Below are 21,290 nucleotides of genomic sequence, written 5' to 3' on the forward strand. Positions count from 1 at the left end.
AAGACATTGTGTCGTTTCACACACTACAAAGGGTAAAGAGTGGGAGACAGGCAGGGAGACAGGCACTTTTATTACCCTCGGGTCCAGTGAATCGAACACCACATATGTAATATAAATGTGCAGTGTGCACTCAATGAAAGTGTTATTTTACATGTTGTTCATAGAAAATGTGCCAAGAACAGGTTGAAAAAAATATTTACATTGTATCATTAACCCACACAAGGGTTAAGTACTGGACTAAGACAATCCATCTAACCTAATTTCTTGCTAGCGTGGTTTTGTTTTTTTCCCCTGATCCTTTTTTCTAGGTTTCTTCTTAAATTCCTTTCTCGGTTTCCCCTGGTGTTTTGAGTTGGGAGTGAGTGAAGGACGAAGGGAGAGGACGTGAGGTAGTGAGGGAAAACTAGCCTTGTGATTTGGCATCAGTGTGACAGTCCTTCGGTCAAGCCCAGCTAGGCTACTTATTACACAGGTGAAAGTGGACTTAAAATCCTCTGCAGTCACATTCTTTAACACCAGACTCCTCTGGATCACCCTGCCGTCCTCTGATGCTGATCTGAAACCACCACATTTACAACTCTTAGCCAACTATCCCGCCACAGTATAACATCTCAACAGAACTCACACTGTGGAATTTGCCTACTCTACATGTGTGGTTCAAATATAAAAACAGCAGTACAGTATTAACAGCATCGTTAAAAGAGAAGAAATTAAGGGACATGGTTTAGTGTGGATTTCAAAAGCTTCCAATAAAGTATGTGAAGACAACCCCCAGTACTTACTCCTCTGTTTCTGATACTCTGCCATCAGAGAAGGCTACCTCTGGGAAGGTTCTGTTGACCAGCCAGTAGACATGGGTAAAGTCATCAGGAAGGCCTGGGTCTGCTTTACATTCAATAATCAACGGCTCTCCTGTGTATGACAAACACATACTGTTTGTTATAAACGGTGGTTCCTAACCAACACCGGAATATAATTATCTGACCGCACACCCAGCAACACTGGAGGTAAAGACCAGGTAATCTTTGAGTTCAAACACTCAAGAGTATCCATGATTGATAGGCCACTCAAAAAATAAAAATAAACTGAGATGACAGAATTCTTTACCTGGAACAGCTCTTATTTTGGACCTATGGGGTTGGAGGATTCTGGGAGACGGCACCTCTGTGGAACCTGGACAATATCAACTGAAGTTAGAGACACTTTGAAACATAAAAAAATGTTGTATGCAGGAAGATAGACGGACACACACACACCTGCAGTGGCCTCTGAGCGCAGGACCCCAAAAAACCCCATGAAGGCTGTAGAAGAGATGGAGCACACCCTCAGCCATTGCGTAACACAGGCACATACACACAGAAATGTAAATACATATGCAGCAGAAACATCCACATACATCAGTGAACGTGTGTGTGAGAATGTTAGAGGATCTCTTACCTAGGAGAAGAATCGTCAACTGCATACTTGCTTCTGTCCGATTACTGTGCGAGTTGGTCAACAAAGCTAGTTGTAACAACACCGTCTCATTTACTTACTATATATGCACAGTTACTTCCTCTTAACTCACCCACGCTGACCAACAACACACAAGGAAATTCCCTATCAAGTTATTTAGCATATTTATGTTAGACACAATCAAGATTAAATTAGTTAGACATTTTGACCTCAAATGTTACTTTGATATTTGCAGGTCACATTTCTCAAGTGTAATATACCCTCTACCATATGACTTAAGTGCGACTCATTTAACACATGGATATGAATCATAAGAAATGTGAAATATTGTGATGAAATACACATACTTTCACTGCTTACCTGTATTCTTCACAAGAGCAGTCTAAAAGAAGAACGTCATATTTCAATGGCCACACTCAATCCTAGTCCAGGGTGGCCTGACTGGCATCAGTCTGGTATGTTTCTTCATATGACGAGAACTATACTGCATCTTAACGGAACAGGAAGTATAATATTCTGGAAATGATACACAAAATCCCCCAGGTCATGAAGGGTCTATACTAGTGGATCTGGTCTGAATTAAGTAATGTCTACACCTGATCTTGACTGTGTCACATTTAATAACAGACAATCAAAAGAACAAAAACATGACAAAAAAGTAAATAGACAACCAAAATGATCAAATTATATTCACCTTTTTGCATATTCTTTTACGGTACCTATTCCTTGAGAGTCATCTGGGCTGAACACAGACACGAGCAGCCGTCTGAGGGAGGCGTGAGGGGGACATATTGTAGTTCCCCTCTTAAAGAGATGAAGTCTGTAGTAGGATAGGACACACTGTCTTGAGCCCAGTGCTCCTGAGAGACTAGAAACCCTCACCCCAGCAGCCACATTCAACCAGGACCTCCACTAACAAAAGGTACAGATTTAACACACAAAACGAAGACTGGCATTCTACAACGCTCCCCTCACGTATCTGGGCCGTGTCAGCCACTCATTACCATAGAAAGCAAAAGTTAAGACAAATTACTTTTGAAAAGCATCTCCAAAAAACTGAGGACCATTTTACTAAGCAATGAAATGTACACTGCATTTGTTTAAAACGTTTTGATTGACTAAACAAAAATACAATAAAAGGATATCCAAACCCAGGGTACTAGTCAAATTCTAAAACATCTCAAATACAGATACTACGTGCCTATACATATATACAAATAGTACATGTACAGACACAGTTTATAATAGATGTTCTTATAAGTCCATGGTGAGGCCTCCTAGTCAGGCCAGTGCATTATCTACCATCTCCATATGGCTTGTGTGTCCTTCCCCACTCTCCCAGGTCACTCCAGCCCCAGGATGTAGTTGATGCCTTGCACAAGTCCAATGATTACTGGTTGCCAAGCGACAAGGTAGCGGAGCCAGTCCAGGAGTTGTCCATACATGACATGTGGCCTCTCCCAGCTTCAGATGATGGGTCAAGGAGGCAGATAATTAAGTGACTACCCCACCCCTGATTCCAACCAATCTGACCCAACCAAACCTTAACTAAGCAATTCATTTAGAGTTGTAATAAAACACATCCAGCCTGTGACAATATGATTATTATAGATCCTTCAGGACACTACTAGAATCAGGCTGGATATTGGGGAATGGATAACATCTTCCCAATACATACAGTGCATTCAGAAAGTACTCAGACCTCTTCCCCTTTTCCACATTTTGATAAATTACAGCCTTATTCTAAAATGGATTAAATACATTTCTCCTCATCAATATACACACACAATACCCCATAATGACACGGTGAAAATAGATTATTTGTATTTTTTTGCAAATGCATTCCAAATTAAAAAATGAAACCTTATTTGCGTAAGTATTTAGACCCTTAGCTATGAGACTCGAAATTGAGCTCAGGTGCATCCTGTTTCCACTGATCATCTTGACATGTTTCTACAACTTAATTGGAGTCGACCTGTGGTAAATTCAATTGATTGTACATGATTTGGAAAGGCACACACCTGTCTATATAAGGTCCCACAGTTTACAGTGAATGTCAGAGCAAAAACCAAGCCATGAGGTCAAAGGAACTGTCTGTACAGCTTCGAGACAGGATTGTGTCAAGGCACAGATCTGGAGAAGGGCACCAAAAAATGTCTACAGCATCGAAGGACCCCAAGAACACAGTGGCCTCCATCATTCTTAAAATGGAAGAAGTTTGGAATCACCAAGACTCTTCCTAGAGTTGGGCGCCCGGCCACTCTGAGCAATCGGGGGAGAATGGCCTTGGTCAGGGAGGTGACTAACAACCTGATGGTCACTCTGACATAGCTCTAGAGTTCCTCTGTGGAGATGGGAGAACCTTTCAGAAGGACAACCATCTCTGCAGCACTCCACCAATCAGGCATTTATGGTTGAGTGGCCAGACAGAAGCCACTCCTGAGTAAAAGGGACGACAGCCCACTTGGAGTTTGCCAAAAGGCACCGAAAGGACTCAGAACATGAGAAACAAGATTCTCTGGTCTGATGAAACCAAGATTGAACTCTTTGGCCTGAACGCCAAGTGTCACATCTGGAGGAAACCTGGCACCATCCCTATGGTGAAGCATGGTAGAGGCAGCATCATGCTGGGGGGATGTTTTTCAGTGGCAGTGACTGGGAGACTAGTAAGGATCGAGGGAAAGATGAACAGAGCAAAGTACAGAGATCCTTGATGAAGTCCTGAGCGCTCTGGAGCAGGTTCTCAGACTGAGAAGTTTCACCCTCCAACAGGACAAAGACCCTAAGCACACAGCCAAGACAATGCAGGAGTGGCTTCGGGACAAGTCCCTGAATGTCCTTGAATGGCCCAACCAGAGCCTGGACTTGAAACCGATCGAACAGCACTGGAGAGACCTGAAAATAGCTGTGCAGCGACGCTCCCCATCCAACCTGACAGAGCTTGAGAGGATCTGCAGAGAAGAATGGGAGAAACTTCTCTATTACAGGTGTGCCAAGCTTATAGCGTCATACCCAAGGAGACTCGAGGCTGTAATCGCTGCCAAAAGGTGCTTCAAGAAAGTACTGGGTAAAGGGTCATGAAAAAGTCAAAGGGTCTGAATACTTCCCGAATGCACTGGATATGATGAACCATTTCTTAACATCAATTAACAACTCTGCTCTAGGGCAGCCTTTCTTAAAGTATAGTCGTGGACATGCTAAATGGTGGGCCGCGACAGGTCAAAGAAAAAACCTATTGATATATACAAATTAAAATTAATTGGGGGGGGGGGGTGGGGGACTCAGTCAGGGTCTCAACTTACTGTTAAGAGTTAGAACAGTTGAATACACAAGGTGCAATTTCAAAATTTGGTTGTGCTTCAGCAGTTTCTCTCTTGCTATGTCAGTAACTCAACAATTTTTAGATTGGTAAATTAGCTGGCTAGACTAACTAAACTTGTACTAATCATGGCCGAATATCAACCGGGCACGTACCCAGGGGCCCTGATCATATATCAATGTAGCTCAAAAGTCCCATGGACAACATCACTGTGTAAATGCACCAATTCTGAAGCATTTACAGGAAACAACCTATTCCCATCACAGCCAAGCAAAAATAACCCTGCCTCAACATTGACCCCACAGGCATCCCCGTGGCTTGGGACACAGGAAAACACAGAATTTCTCATTTGGGTCCCAGGCTGAAAAAGTTTTAGAACCCCTGCTCTAGGGTGTTATTTAGTAGAAATTGTGTGAAATTAAATGCGGTATGTATGCTCTGTTGGTCAAGAAAGGATTTGTGTATTGAGTGGTTGCAATGGAAACCCTTTCCCCTAAATCAGAAATAGCAGACAGCTGTTGAGTTTTTACAGCAGCAAAATAGGAACTGGAACTACTTTATGAAAGGTATCCATGAAGACAAAGCCACAACTATCAGACAATGGCTAACCTTGTTTTCAGAGGACTTCACCCGAGGTCCCTTCCCATAATATCCTGTTCCAGTTTGTGTTTACATATCAATGTGGCTCAAAAGTCCCATGAACAACATCACTGTATAAATGCTCCAATTCTGAAGCATTTTCAGGAAACAACCTATTCCCATCACAGCCAAGCAAAATAACCCGGCCTCAACATTTGCCATCTTATGTGCTTTGGACTGTGCGAATTCCAGTCATGCTGACAAACAGAGGGAGAGTGGGTGAAACAATGAGTGACAAAGGGCCACTTTGAGTGAGACCATCTGAATCTTAAAGACACACAACACAAAAAAAGTCACACACTAAGACACACTACAAGAGATGAGAATATTAAATAGACAAGCACACAGATTTTAACTGATAACTGCATGCGTTTTCCCCCTGCCTCTTAAATGCTGCCTATTACTGAATGTTTTACTGGATGTGCATTGTGTATTTTTGACTGTTTGTAGGATATTACTTAACCTGTGTGTTATATGTGCTGTGCTCGCTCCCTGACAGGTCATCGTTGTAAATAAGAATTTGTTCTTAATTGACTTACCTATATAAATAAAAGTGAAAACTACATTTTAAAAAACACACAAACATGTCATATGAGAGCAGAAGAGTAAAGGATACGGGTTACTGAACATCCTTTTCAGGTCCACCTTCTCTTTGCAGTACGGGCATATCTGCTTCTTTCCCACGATGCACCATCCTCGTATGCAGAATTCATGGAATCTGAGGCAGAGAGAGTTAAGGGAAAATTCCACCCCAAAAAAATATTTTGGTATTTGTTTCAGTAGCCCATTGTTGACATAGTCCCAAAATGTTTTGCTTGTCAGCAATCAAGTTAAGATATAGAACTTTCAAAATACGGAAATCATGTATTCAACCCTAAAAACATTAGAATAACTACAAAATGAGGCCAAATATGAAACAGGTGAAATTGGGTCAAATGCTGTAGGCATAGCGTAAGGGCATACTGGAAAGTTTCTTCCTACTTCCCTGTGGCACACTGTAATAAACATATCAGCAACATCACCAGTAAGCTATTCAAATCTGATGTCCTCCAAATGTGAACATAGTTAACACAAATGCCATGAAACATGTGACATTACACCTCATGGAAGTCTAGTACAGGCAGTCAATACAGGAGATGACATAGGGCAACATTATTTACAGAAACAGGAAGTGAGACGGGCTCATGGTATAGTGTTATTGAGTCATGCGAACAACAGTCACATGTCAGAGATAAAGTTCATGTTTGGTCAATTTCCCTTTGGTGTTTGTGTGCGTAAACCACCTGTTTTCCACGACTGACTGACTGCCAGTTACGGCTTTTATGCAACAGACAAATCAGTTCTACCACATCATGCTCCTGTGTGTTATTCAAATTAGGTCAAATATGTTCATATTTATCTAGAGCATTTTTCTTAGAAGAAAAAGAATACACATGGCTGCAGGATAGTCTGTATGTGTTCTCGATGATTCCCTCGTCGCTGACATCAACCAGTATGGGCTGGCCACACACAGCGCAGATACTATCTGAGAGGTGCTTGGTGGGCATTCCAGACGCGCTGTAGAACTAGAGAAGTCAGGGACACAATATAACGTGGCTGGACAGATACACAGCCTTGACAAAAACAAAAAAAACGAGAACTTGTATACTCACCCCCACTGTCGATGCCATGACGTCTGCACACATTTCAGCAAAGTCCCTACCCAGGACGCCATAGTACAGACCATAGAACAGTAAGGACACACCAAAATCCATTGCGTCCTCTGGCTTTATTCTGGAAACAAAGTCAACCAAAAGCATCATCAATACTATTAGCATGATCAACATGTTACTACTTATCAAAGAAAGCTCTGGCACCTCCTCTTAAAATCTAAACTTATTTGAAGGTTTTTGAGAGAAAGTTACTAACTACACAAGCACAATCCTTGTAAACCACTGGTACTGTCCATAAATACACAATTGTGCCTAGAAATAACCAGAACATACCTAAATATCAAGTTGATGCCAAACAGTGTAAACATGACGACAGTGTAGCCCACTATCCCTGTGGCATAGCTGATCTTGTAGAGGAGGAGGAACCATTTGTAGACCAGCCTGTCCACAGAAATACAAGGGAACATTCAGACATATTTCAGCTAACTGGCAGAGGTAATGTGAAGAAACATAGATCAGTATTTTGCCTAGAGCAGCACTGGCTGCATGGCAGGTTAGATTTGAGGCTTGGGATTGGTGGCCCTCTTACCATGACTATTCTATCATGCATCACCTAGGCATTCGGTATAAAATAATTAGGTGGGTGCTTACATTTCTCCCATTTCACACATGTACAAGTGCAAATGTGTTTTTTTTTTTGCATATCCCACTCCCCCTGACACACCCTCGAAGAGTGGGTCAGAGCAAGGTATCAGCCATTATTGGACGGCAACCCTGGACCAATTAGGGTTAAGTGCCTTGCTTAAGGGCACATGGACACCATTTTCACCTTGTCGGCTCAGGGTTTTGAATCAGCTACCTTTTGATTACTGGCCCAACACTCCTAACCACTAGGCTCTGCCGCCTCATATGTGGTGTTATACGGATGTGTGTAGACACTACCTGAGCTTGTGTATGGGGCCTTACCTAGGCGTGGTACACTCCAGGTGCTTGCGTGTGGCCCGGTAGGTAACGTATGCAGTGACCACAGAGAAGATGAACCACGTGACCAGAAACCTCCACCAGTGAAGCTTGGTGGTGAAGTACAGAGGAACCACCCACATCTGGAACAGAGTCACCAGCTACAAAAATAAAAAAGAACACACATTTTAAAGTACAGACACACTTGGGTAAATTTGAGACTGAATAACACTGAGAACCAGACTGTGTACAGTGGAAGGAACTGGTCTGTGGACAGTTTGTCTATACAGTATGTGAAGTGAGATTTGTATGATTTGCCTGCAGGCTTGCTGTCTATTCCCTCTTTCTGCCCATAAGAGAGCATGTGTTTGTGTCTGCGTGAGCATGACTGTGCAGTGTGTATGTGTGTGGGTGTGAGAGAGAGAGTGAGATTATTTTACATTGTAGGACTTGGGGTGCCTCTGTTTCCATTGCACAAGGACCAGCTGGGCGATGACCAGGGTGACAATGAGGATAAGCACCATCTCAGCGTGCATGGCCTCATGGCCCTTGTGTTTCACATGCATCCTGGCATGCTCCAACCTACAGTATGGACACACACACAACAATCAACCTACTGCTCAGGCCAGGGTATCTGGATAGATTCTTATAAATTGACATATTTGTAACACATTACCAGTTTTCATTGAAAGGAAACATTGTTGATATACTTTAGAGCCCTTAGTTTATCATGTTTAACTTCACTTGACTTTTGTGATTTAAAGTGTGACACAAATCAAATTTTCAGCCAGAATGAATAATTGTGTTTTGAGACTGACCTCCACTTCTCCTCCGGTGACAGATGGGATAGGTCGACCTGAAGTGAGAACAAGCCAGACAATCACGACAGTTCCAAAGGCTTCTAACTCCATTAGTAATGTTCTACATACATGAACATACATTCATTTAGAACCTTGTAAATAAACTGTCACAATTCATCTACTAAATACAATGGTGGCATGCATTAAAAAAAATGGCCATGTTATCAAAACTGTCTGTAATCTAATCAGTGATTATGTGAATTGGGAGGCTGTTGATAGTGGACAGACGTGAACACTAAAAGAAATGAACACTGCTGTCCAACAAAGAGAACATGCACAGTTTCTGTCCATTAGTGCTAAATGGTGAAAGAAATTGGCCTTTGGTACAAAGCATTGATTAGAGAGCTCGAGTCTGCCACATTGTATGACATGCCATCTAATGAGTGCTAGCTAAAATAGGGTTGTCAAGATACTAGTATGCAATACTCAGCGGTATCTTGGCCATGAAACAAATTTCCTGAGGAAAGCAGTCTTAATGTTGGAAACAAGCAGCCTTGTGTGTCACCCAGAATCACATGTTTATTTTCCAAACTATAACACACAATATTTGACATACAGAAGTGTTTTTTTAAAGGACCAAAGAGTTTGGTCTGCTTTGTGTATTCCTTTATGCGTCATGGAAAATATGCTATCGCGATACTGGTTTCGTGACAACCCTAACGTTGCTACATCATTGACTCAATTGCTGTCTTAATATGACAAAAAAGGGTTGTCAAGTAAAAGCAGCGAATTTGGGGCAGGTAAACCAGAATTATCAATTTAACTATCTGTGGCTACCTAGCTAGCTAGCGTTAACTACCACGTACAGTACAAGGCAAGGGCCTGATGGTGGGTATAACGTGTTACGTTACAACAGGAATCTGTTCCGAATACTTCGTAAAGTATAAGGTCGCCAACAAACAACGCATACAGAGCATGATAAATTAATCTAGCTAACGAATAAGCATCAAATCACCAAGTAGCTTATTCTTAATGTTTGTTCATGGGCTACCAGAGTGAGGACAGACATTTTTAAACGTGGTGAGCGAAAACCTTAATGTAATAGCCCACTCCTACCCGGTACTTTATTCTGCCGCTATACAACTTTATATGTGTTGTTTGTTGGCAACCTTGTTATTTACTTAGGTTATGGAACAAATTTCTGTTGGAACGTTCCACAAATTATACCCACACAGGGCGTAATGATGGTCTTGTACATTTGTCTTAGCTGACTGCACTATGATTGGATATATACTTGGTTTCCTAATGCACTCAATGATAGCCTACCTGTCTGGCTAAAATGGGAAGACAACTGTGATGTTAGATAAAACTAACACCGTATGACGCTTACTCGCCGGTGGAAGAGGCACGTCTATTCCATATTGGCAGCAACGTGCGCACTTTACAATTCACGCAATTATTTTTCTTTCTGATTCTACAACGGTAACACCCTAACCTGATTTGGTTCATCGTGGTGTCCATGATCGTGTTCTACACCATCAACCTCCACCTCAAACACCCCCGCCATCTTCGGGAGTGTTGTAAATTCCTAGCGCATGCCATTTCCGGGTTGGAAAACCGGAGGGCCATAAACACTGCACGCGAGTTCCTTTTCCGTTTGGCAACACTCACAGCAGTGGTTGTTTTCTGGTGGCGGGGAAAAAGTACGAGTAACAAACGGTTCAGCTGATGGTCTCTTGGATTTTACATAAACAGACAGCTAATTAATTTGACATTAATATGGCCCCAGTGAAAATTAAACACGTCGTTTCATTCACGTCACAGGTAAGTTCATGTATTTAACTGTCAACTAACTTAGCTTACTGCAAGTAGACTAGGGCTAGCTAGCAATGAGTAGCTAGCTAACTAAAGTTAGAAGCTCAATAACGTTAGGTAGTTAAATTATCTAGGCAGCTAGCATTAACCAAATGCATTTGGCATGATGAGAAAGGTTCAACTACTGGACAGCGTATGTAGCCATGTCACATGGGTTGCATCAGTAGCTATACATGTAGCTCCTAGCTAATTGTATTGAAATGGTGCAGGACCCCAAGAACTGTGTGGAGAACCTATGTGTTGTGGGTGGAGACAGCAGGTCGTGGCTGTGCAACCCCCAAGACCGAAGTGGAGTCCTCCGAGCAGAACTGCAGCTGGAGCGAGCCTCATACTTTGGATACATCGATGTGGGTAAGGCTCCTCAAGATTGACAATGAAGTTTATGTATTGTAGTAAACGCACAATGGGACACTGTTATCGTTTTGTTTTGATGTTCCATATAATTTAATGACTGTTTCCCAACTTACTGTGTAATTTGTAGGGAACTGTGGATCTGCGTTCATTCAGATTGATGTCGGCCGGTCCTCTTGGCCCCTGGACCAGCCCTATATCACCCTGTTGCCAACAGCAACACTGATGAGTCCAGCAGAATCGCGACAAGGCACTGGGCTTACAGGAGTGAGAATGTTCAAGAAAGGTGAGACCAGATATACTGGATGGATCTCAGCCCTATGACAATAGTAGGACTGATATGTCATTTAATATAGATGAAGGGATTGAGAATCAGTGTCCGAAGATGCTTTTTTAGTGACCCTCCTTTAGACAAAACAATTGACCCCCCCCCCCCCCCCCCCCCCCCCCCCCCCAGGTGATTTCCTGTCAGAAGGTGCAGAGGACAGCTGGGACCGGGTGAGAGTAACCTGCACCCAGCCTTTTAACAAGCGCTCTCAGTTTGGCCTGTCCTTCCTGCGCATCCGCAGCCCCCTGGAGGAGAGCGAGGAGGGCTCCACACAGACTTGCAAAGAGAACCAGGGTCAGGTGTGTGTATACCTGGGGCTTGGCAGTGAACTCTTCAGAGAGAGCGGTACAGTAAATTGCAGAGAACACCTCTGGGCCCGGTTTCATGATAGCAGTAGTTCTTGTTGCATCTTTCTTACAAAGGCCAAAGATATAACATGCGTTTCCCAAAACACCATGCAGAGAGAACGATCGCTAAGTGCGTTGTTAGAGTGTGTGTTGGTACTGATATGATCAAAAGAAAGGGAGTGCTGCTCTCGGGTCAGCTTTCTCTACTCAAATCTTACCTTAACATTATAATTATTTCACAATACTTGACGACGGAACAGCTACTAGAAAGACATTACCACCTACGGCTGCAAATATCGAGGTGGCTTATTCTAATGCTTACCCTATAAAAATGCACTAAATCACCAATTTGTCACATCGTTGCCCACATGTTGGACTACACATGAAATATATTGAGACTTACAGACAGTAGCCAACAAGTAGCAGAATATAAATGAAATGATTGAACACGAGTCTGTCTATAGCTTACTGTTTATATTTTCATTTGAAGCGTCTTTTTATACATCACTTGTTCCTACGGAGGTCCTAACGATAAACTTAGCCTTAAGATGCTTTTGGGAAACCAGGCCCAGGTCTCTTGGTCCACCCACCCCCTACGGGTGGTCAGCTCCCACTCAGCCCAGTCAAAGCGCTTCTCTTTCCTGGCACCCCAATGGTGAAGCCAGCTTCCCCCTGATGCTAGGTCAGCAGAGTCCCTGCCCATCTTGCGAAACGGTTTGAACCCTACCTCAAATAGTATGTTAAATAAGACATCTGTCTTATTCCCCCCCCCAAAAATGTTTTGTTCTGGTTACAAGCATCTGCTAAATGACTGAATTATATTTAAACCAGATAAGAGTTGTAGATTTGTCTTATGGGGTTGTTCCATATGATTTCTATCTTTTTTACTTTTACCCTGTATTCAAGAGTATACTGTGTCTCAACCAATAACAGGCACAACACAAACACTACAGATGTAAGGGTTTAAGCTCCAACATTTGTGAAAATCTGATTTTAGGTGATTGAAATCATATGGAACGACCCTATGGTGATCGATTTGGACTGTTATGAAAAATGTAAGTGTGTGTATTCTTAAGCAGTAAGGCACAAGGGGGTGTGATAAATGGCCAATATACCACAACTAAAGGCTGTTCTTATGCGTGACGCATCGCTGAGTGCTTGGACACAGCCCCTAGCCGTGGTATATTAGCCATATACCACAAACCCCTGAGGTGCCTTATTGCTATTATAAACGGGTTACCAACGTAATTAGAGCAGTAAAAATACATGTTTTGTCATACCCGTAGTATGTCAGCCAATCAGCATTCAGGGCTCGAACAACCCAGTTTATAATTTGGGAATATAAAAGAGATATGTATTATTGGTAAACATCAGAGGCCAGAAGTGTGTGCTTGTATTCTCACTCTCCTTTGACCTTCTCTCTATTCAGACAACCCCAGACAAATCAGCATCAGGCGTGAGAGAATGGCTGTCGAGCCCTGCTGTGCAGAGAACCTTCTTTGGGGGAGCGAAAGGGTAAGTGGAGGAATTTAAAGTTTTGTATGAGGAACTGTCAAACAGATTAGACGGCATTGAATTAATAAATACTTTTACAGAAAATCACTTACACCTTGGTTTGTCTCCCCCTGCTGTCAGGGAGGGTGTGGTTCTGAGCCGGACAGCTCGTATGGTCCTCACAGCGTCCCAGGCTGCCAGGCGTTCCCTTCCCCTTCCTTCCACTTCCTTGTCTCCCAGTCACACATCATCCTCTGGCACTCAGAATACAGCAATCTCTTCCCCTCCCACAGCCAAGCCAGATGCAACTACTCATATCCCCAACCAGGGAAAGCCAGGGGCTCATACACACAACAAAGGCAAGCCAGTTGGAAATATGGGAAATATACACCCTCACACAGGTAAACACCTCAGCTCTCAGAAATACCCTGCAATTTGCGTGGTAATTTTGTTTTGGCAACACTAAACTTGACAAATGATAAGTTGTGATGTTTTTCAGCTTCAATGGCTTGTTTAAGCACAGTTCGCAGCTCCAAGGAAAATACTTCTCAAAGACAGCTGAAGAGAAAACCGAACTCCAAAAGCAGGTATTCCTCTATACTCCACCCCATGGATCATTTTGGGAGGGTAAGTTTATCCTGGATCTGCACATAGGAGCAACTTCTATCTCACAAGTATCTCTCAGCATGAATCTCTGTTCTTTACCTCCCTCCCAGGCAGAACCAGCTGAATAGCACCACCTCTAGTAAGCATGGAAAACCTGCAGTCTGTAAGAGGCCAATAGCTACTCTACAACACACTGCCACAGCCCCTCATCCTCACTCATCTCCAGAGCCTCAGGACACTGGTGACCTTGAGACCACATGCCCAATATGCGGAGGTGTGTTTATGTTGGTTTCTTATTCTGTCTCTTCATGGACTGTATGACATACTGTATATTGATTCACTGTTACAATCAACAGTAGTATTGACACCCGTTGTCTGTTCTTTCTCTATGCTGCAGTGTTCTTTACTGCAGAGTACCTGCCGCTCCACGCTGCCTCCTGCCAGCAGGTGGAGACCAGGAAGCTCCCTGGGGGGATTGTGACCCCTGTTCCACACCCCTTCCCTCTCTCTCTCGCCAGCCTAGAGGAGTCCATGGTGCCCTGCCCTCTCTGCTCCTTCACGTTCCCTCTGTCCCTCATCCAGATGCACGCCAGCACCTGTGGAGACCCCGTGGACCCCCATGTTATCTGGGTGGACTAGGAAAGAATGCATTGTATAGTAACACGTTTTTGCTTTTCATCAGTGGGCAGTGCAGCAAACGTGGACAATCTTTTGTTTTTAATATACTGTATGTATATTTGTATTTTACTGACTTGTTCTGTAGCTATATATACCTGGACAAATAATGAATCTCTCTCTGCCTACCTCTATTCACCACTCTGCTCTGAGTGATTGGTTCTCTCCTGAGCTCATTGAAGGCTGTTTGTTATTGCACTGTTTACACATGCTATGTGCTAATGATGACCTATAATATATTGTATACTATAAACAGCGTCAATCATAGACTGTTCAGTTCATCTTTTTTCGGAAGTTATCACATAATTGAAATGATCAATTAAATGAACTGTGATTTATATTGTCTTGTTGGCTGTTCCTTGTTTTTCTTCACCATTGAACTTGTTGCACAGGGAATGTTAATTACTCCTGCTACCTGTTAACAGCGTCTCATCTGCAACGTTTCCACTGGGGAGCATTTCCAATGATAATGTTAGAGGCTTGGTATGGAAGGCAGGGGCCACTCCCTGGTTTGGGTCTTGCCATGTGTGGAACACTGAAATGGTTGCTTTTTAATTAGTCCTGTCCCAGGAGAGTAGAGATGTGTTACTTGGTTTGTGGCGAGACATTCTAACCTGTGTACTCAGCCAAGAGCACATTACCACAGTAGGCCCAAACAGCAGTCAGTGGACCTCACTGCCGTTCTCTCCTACCAACCTCTTAGCCTCAAGAATAACCAGGGCGCTTGGATTTCCACCGATTTAATGTGAGGTTACCTTCCCACTACGGACAACAATTACTGTCTGTCACTTTCACTAAAGAAACATTGGGAAACCTCAAGGTTAGTGTATTTGAAACAAACTTAGCAAAGAAAAGATGTGAAACAGATTGAAATATGATGTAAAATGTGTAAAGAAGTATGGTATGAATTTTGTAGTGGAATGTAAGTTAATTTAGTTTAATACTGCAATAATAAACTTAAATTGTAAAGCTTCTTTCATACATTATTTGCAGCTCAAAGTGCTTTACAATGAGACTACAAATGATTTAAAAATCAGTAAACAAAATACATAAAATGAAGGAAAAAAATGACAGGAATGAATATGAACAGATTTACTAGAATAGAAACCTATTATTACTGATGGTCTTGATAGTATCTTGCAATTTCATCTAGGAGTGGTCCTCATAGTAACATTACATTGTGTCTACTTATGTCTTCATAATGTTTATTCCTGTTAATTTCTCAGATTATAATGCTATTTTATCCTGTGTCATACCTTGACACTGCATGGTACTCACAAATTCCCTTCATGAATATCTTAATGTTCATCTGTAGACTACCCAGTGCAAACAAATGACTTAATAGTGATTTGTGTTTCGCAGTTTTATTATACATTTTTGTATTAATTAATGGTTTGGATTCAGAAATATCAAAGCAATGAACTCTGTGTCTCCTTGTGGTTTTAGCTAGAGCAGGAGATGGTGAACAAGAAGAGGCGTGGATCAGTGCCATCCAGGATGGGAACGTAATGATGGTGTGGCCTGCTGAAGCCTGGCGACGGCATCATCCATCAGCTGGAGGCCCTCAACCTGTCCATCCACCTGGGCAACAAGTTTGACTACTGCCAGATCCATGAGGCTCTACTGGTCGCCGTCAACACCAACCAGCCCTGTGTGGTGAAGAGGCTCCTCCACTGCCTGGACCAGGAGAAGAGCAACAAGATGGACGTGCAATCCTTCTCCCTGACCATCTTCGACCACTCCATTGACGACTTGCAGTTTGCCCCCGGCATGATCCCACTGACCCTGGCCTGTCAGAAGGACCTGTATGAGATTGTCACCATGCGGACCTAGAAGGGCCACGTCATCCCACGTTCACACAAGATCACCTGTGCCTGTAGAGTGCTGGAATGGGCGGCAGTATGACCTGATGAAGTTCTCCCTGTCTCAACACCTACCGTGGCATTGACAGTATGGCCTATCTGTCCATCACCTCATACAACGCCATGCTCAGTGCCTTCGGCCTCAGAAGGGAGATCCGTAAGCTTCCAAGAAGGAACCTGAGTTCAAGGTTAGATACTGTTTGTGCATATGCCCATATAGTCACTATGCACAAAGTATGTGGTGCATTACCCTGGAACTAATCTCTCTTGGACAGACTACGTAAAAATAAAGTATGCAAGATTTGAATTCTGGCTAAACCGATATTACCCTGGAACAGGAATACAACCATACTGGGCAATGAATGTTTTAATTGTAACTATAACTTGTTACCATACTATTACCATGTTGTTACCATTTTATTCCCTGCTGCCCTATATACATAGACATGGAATCACTGGCCACTTTAATAATGTTTGCATACTGCTTTACTAATCTCATATGCCTTCGGAAAGTATTCAGACCCCTTGACTTTTTCCACATTTTGTTACGTTACAGCCTTATTCTAAAATTGATTTTTTTTTAATCCTCAGTAATCTACACACAATACCCCATAATGACAAAGTGAAAACAGGTTTTTAGAAATGTTTGCAAATGTATAAAAAAAATACCTTATTTACATAAATATTCAGACCCTTTACTATGAGACTCAAAATTGAGCTCAGGTGCATCCTGTTTTCATTGATCATCCTTGAGATGTTTCTACAACTTGATTGAAGTCCACCTGCAGTAAATGCAATTGATTGGACATGATTTGGAAAGGCACACACCTGTCTATATGGTTCCATGGTTGACAGTGCATGTTAGAGCAAAAACCAAGCAATGACGTTGAAGAAATTGTTCGTAGAGCTCCGAGACAGAATTGTGACGAGGCACAAATATGGGGAAGGGTACCAAAAAATGTCTGCAGCATTCAACGTCCCCAAGAACACAGTGGCCTCCTTCATCCTTAAATGGAAGAGAACTGGCCGCCCCAGCCAAACTGAGCAATCGGGGGAGAAGGGCCTTGTCAGGGAGGTGACCAAGAACCCGATGGTCACTCTGACATAGCTCTAGAGTTCCTCTGTGGAGATGGGAGAACCTTCCAGAAGGACAACCATCTCTGCAGCACTCCACCAATCAGGCCTTTATGGTAGAGTGGCCAGACGGAAGCCACTCCTCAGTAAAATGCACATGACAGCCCACTTGGAGTTTACCAAAAGGCACCTAAAGACTCTCAGACCATAAGAAACTAGATTCTCTTGTCTGATGAAACCAAGATGGAACTCTTTGGCCTGGAAACCTACCACCATCCCTAAGGTGAAGCATGGTGGTGGCAGCATCATGCTGTAGGGAAGTTTTTCAGTGGCAGGGACTGGGAGACTAGTCAGGATCGAGGCAAAGATGGATGGAGCAAAGTACAGAGAGATCCTTAATGAAAACCTGCTCCAGAGTGCTCAAGACCTCAGACTGGGGTGACGGTTCACCTTCCAGGGACAACGACCCTAAGCACACAGCCAAGACAATGCAGGAGTGGCTTTGGGACAAGTCTCTGAATGTCCTTGAGTGGCCCAGCCAGAGCCCGTACTTGCACTCGATCTAATATCTCTGGAAAGACCTGAAAATAGCTGCACAGCAATGCTCCCCATCCACCCTGACAGAGCTTGAGAAGATCCGCAGAGAAGAACGGGAGAAATTCCCCAAATACAGGTGTGCCAAGCTTGTAGCGTCATAGCCAACAAGACTCATGGCTGTAATCGCTGCCAAAGATGCTTTAACAAAGTACTGACTAAAGGGTCTGAATACTAATGTAAATGTGATTTCGGCTTAATTTTTTAGCAAATATATTTTTTAAACTGTTTTTGCTTTGTCATTATGGGTTATGGTGTGAAGATTGAGAAAAAAATACAATTTAATCAATTTTAGAATAAGGCCGTAACCAAACAAAATGTGGAAAAAGTCCAGGGGTCTGAATACTTTCCGAAGGCACTGTATATACTGTATTCTATTCTACTGTATATTGCTCGTCGTAATATTTATATTTCTTAATTCCATTTTTGTCACGCCCTGACCATAGAGAGCCCTCGGTTCTCTATGGTGCTTAGGTCAGCTCGTGACTGGGGGGGGGGGGGGGTATCTAGTTTATAGATTTCTAGGTTGGTGGTTTGTGTGGTTCCCAATTAGAGTCAGTTGGTAATCGGTGCCTCTAATTGGGGATCATATTTAGGTAGGCTTTTTCCCACCTGCATTTGTGGGAAATTGCTTTGTGTTTGTGCATGTGCACCACGTAGTCACGTTTAGTTGTTCGTTTATTGTTATATATATTTTTTTAAGTTTCTCTTTTAATTAAATATGTGGAACTCAACATCCGCTGCACCTTGGTCCTGTTCTTACGACAGCCGTGACAATTTTACTTTTAGATATGTGTGTATTGTGAATTGTTAGATACTACTGTTGGAGCTAGGAACACAAGCATTTTGCTACACCCGCAATAACATCTGCATGTGACCAATATAATTTGATTTGATCTATTCTGTGCTGTTATGTGAAGTGTTATTAGGTTGTTTGTCTGAGTGGTTGTTTGTGTTATCTCTTGCATCCACGTCCAAGCTCAGATGTCCTGAAGTTCTGTAAAGGTGGTGATGTTGTGTGACTCTGCTTGGGTCTGTCTTGGGCCTGCAGATGTATGGCTCAGTTTTCTCAAGTATTTGTTCTTGGCTATGTTTATACTCCAGTGGAGGTTGCTGAGTAGAGAACGGCTCATAATAATGTCTGGAATGGAGTAAATGGAATGGCTAATGTTAAGGGCGCTGTACTGCAGCGCCAGCTGTGCCATCAGAGTCCCTGGGTTCGCGCCCAGGCTCTGTCGTAACCGGCCGCGACCGGGAGGTCCGTGGGGCGACGCACAATTGGCCTAGCGTCGTCCGGGTTAGTGAGGGATTGGTCGGTAGGGATCTCCTTGTCTCATCGCGCACCAGCGAATCCTGTGGCGGGCCGGGCGCAGTGCGCGCTAGCCAAGGTTGCCAGGTGCACGGTGTAGCCTCCAACACATTGGTGCGGCTGGCTTCCGGGTTGGATGCGCGCTGTGTTAAGAAGCAGTACGGCTGGTTGGGTTGTGTATCGGAGGACGCATGACATTCAGCCTTCGTCTCTCCCGAGCCCGTACGGGAGTTGTAGCAATGAGACAAGATAGTAGCTACTACAACAATTGGATACCACGAAATTGGGGAGAAAAAGGGGTAAAATAATTTTTTTATTTATTTTTTATTTTTTAAAACACATGGAAACAATGTATTTGATACCGTTCCACCTTTTCTGCTCCATTCATTACCACGAGCCCGTGCTCTCCAATTAAGGGGCCACCAGCCTCCTGTGACATATTCTACTGTATGTCTCTCAGGTGGGAAAGATACTTTAGATTTCAGTGATTAAGTTTCTTCTTCACTCGGCCTCCTATATGTGGTTCCTCATCACGTTGTTGGGAGAGTCCATCACCGTGGAGTTGTATAGAGACCAGTTTGCTTCGCACTGCTCATTCCACATGGTGTGGGTGGTCGATAGGTTAGTTTGTTGGTCTATAGAAATTAGTCTCTTCTCTCTATCTAGGTTCGTGTTCATATTCATGATAATTGGAATAGCTTTCCGCTGTGGTATCAATAACATATATGTTCCTTAAGTCACACAATCATATCTTGGAAGGGAAAGAAAATGTTGAAGTACACTACTACCTAGCTTCATTCTTGTTAGATCACTCATGATAATCATAATCCTCCCAACCCTAACTCCATTCCATAGGTTTAATGAGACTTTTCGTTTCCTGTTCTGGACCATGTTTGGGGTGGCAAACCAGGACTATATGGACATGTCCGAGTTTGTGGTGGCATGATCCTTTACGGCATCTTCAACTTCGTCATCGTGCTGCACAATATGCTCATTGCATCAATGATCACCAACTCCTGCCAGAAGATTGAGGCGAGATCAGATTAAACTCAAGAAACCTGGCTCTTAATTTGTCCACCTCAAGGGCAGGATAATGCCTTAGAATGGAAGAAACTGCTTCCCAATGTAGCAGATAAAAATGTTTCAAAGCTCAAATTCTAGACCTTTGTGACACAAAGGTAAAGTTTAGGAGAGATTCTAGGATGGGCCCTGACTGCTGCTTACCTGTCCCCTCTCAGGATGTCGCTGACCTTGAGTGGAAATTTGCCCGATCTAAGCTCTCGGAGTTACTTCAGAGGTCTCACCATGCCTGTCCCCTTTAACATCATTCCCTCCCCTAAGGCCTTTTTCTACCTCATACGGTAGGTTATACTGTGTGTATGTGTGTCATACAGCCAACTTCCTCTACCAACAATAGAACAACCTCTATCTCAAAGGTCAGTTTCATCTCATATTTCATATTCCACCTTCTGTCCTCTAATTGGTGTGGGAACCTGTCTGGCTGGAGGGGAAGCAGGACCTTCTATTCCACCTTCTTCCCCATCATCTCGTTGGCGCTTACCTTTTTATATCTGACCCCAGGTTAAGGTGGGGCCAGATGGAGCAGAACAGGAGGTGGTGGGGCCAGATGGAGCAGAACAGGAGGTGGTGGGGCTAGATGGAGCAGAACAGGAGGTGGTGGGGCCAGATGGAGCAGAACAGGAGGTGGTGGGGCCAGATGGAGCAGAACAGGAGGTGGAGCCCAGATGGAGCAGAACAGGAGGTGGGGCCAGATCGAGCAGAACAGGAGGTGGGGCAAGATGGAGCAGAACAGGAGGTGGAGCCCAGATGGAGCAGAACAGGAGGTGGGGCCAGATGGAGCAGAACAGGAGGTGGAGCCCAGATGGAGCAGAACAGGAGGTGGGGCCAGATGGAGCAGAGGGGAAGAAGCTGGTAGGAGACATGGATGTT

At 43.4% G+C, this 21,290-nt stretch overlaps 2 protein-coding genes and 1 pseudogene across 28 annotated transcripts; 2 read left to right on the plus strand and 1 right to left on the minus strand.

The window, feature by feature from the left end:
* Positions 1-52: 52 nt before the first annotated feature.
* On the minus strand, positions 53-10,461 carry LOC110533740 (E3 ubiquitin ligase Rnf121). Of its 18 annotated transcripts, XR_016483676.1 has the most exons (12): positions 10,321-10,461; positions 8,844-8,881; positions 8,466-8,607; positions 8,032-8,186; positions 7,399-7,506; positions 7,066-7,186; positions 6,845-6,978; positions 6,030-6,131; positions 2,758-2,919; positions 2,150-2,275; positions 1,816-1,971; positions 1,438-1,503 (listed from the first exon to the last, which is right to left on the minus strand). XR_016483676.1 is itself a non-coding variant. In XM_036990151.2 (9 exons), the coding sequence occupies exons 1-9, from the start codon at positions 10,390-10,392 to the stop codon at positions 2,799-2,801; spliced, it is 993 nt and encodes a 330-aa protein (XP_036846046.1). In that variant the 5' UTR covers positions 10,393-10,461; the 3' UTR covers positions 2,058-2,798. The 18 variants fall into 18 exon arrangements, 12 of the variants coding, with proteins under 12 accessions (XP_090042614.1, XP_090042609.1, XP_090042613.1 ...); XR_016483677.1 differs by lacking the exon at positions 1,438-1,503 and having other exon boundaries at positions 1,753-1,945; XR_016483679.1 differs by lacking the exons at positions 1,438-1,503; positions 6,845-6,978 and having other exon boundaries at positions 1,812-1,945.
* Positions 9,502-14,839, plus strand: xndc1n (XRCC1 N-terminal domain containing 1, N-terminal like). 10 transcript variants are annotated; one of them, XM_090186474.1, is made up of 9 exons: positions 9,502-9,625; positions 10,910-11,051; positions 11,182-11,337; positions 11,509-11,678; positions 13,156-13,241; positions 13,362-13,621; positions 13,720-13,807; positions 13,937-14,100; positions 14,224-14,839. In XM_090186474.1, exons 1-9 carry the CDS (start codon positions 9,581-9,583, stop codon positions 14,463-14,465), a joined length of 1,353 nt encoding a protein of 450 aa, XP_090042600.1. In that variant the 5' UTR covers positions 9,502-9,580; the 3' UTR covers positions 14,466-14,839. The 10 variants fall into 10 exon arrangements, 5 of the variants coding, with proteins under 5 accessions (XP_090042600.1, XP_090042601.1, XP_021473902.2 ...); XM_090186475.1 differs by having other exon boundaries at positions 9,506-9,625; positions 10,910-11,047; XM_021618227.3 differs by lacking the exon at positions 9,502-9,625 and adding an exon at positions 10,322-10,649.
* Positions 14,840-15,922: 1,083 nt separating this feature from the next.
* LOC149980006 (short transient receptor potential channel 2 pseudogene) lies at positions 15,923-16,773 on the plus strand (annotated as a pseudogene).
* The last annotated feature ends 4,517 nt before the right edge of the window (positions 16,774-21,290 follow it).

Source organism: Oncorhynchus mykiss, chromosome 10, assembly GCF_057628025.1.
Source record: "Oncorhynchus mykiss isolate SJ-2025 chromosome 10, ASM5762802v1, whole genome shotgun sequence".
Lineage (NCBI taxonomy): Eukaryota > Metazoa > Chordata > Actinopteri > Salmoniformes > Salmonidae > Oncorhynchus > Oncorhynchus mykiss.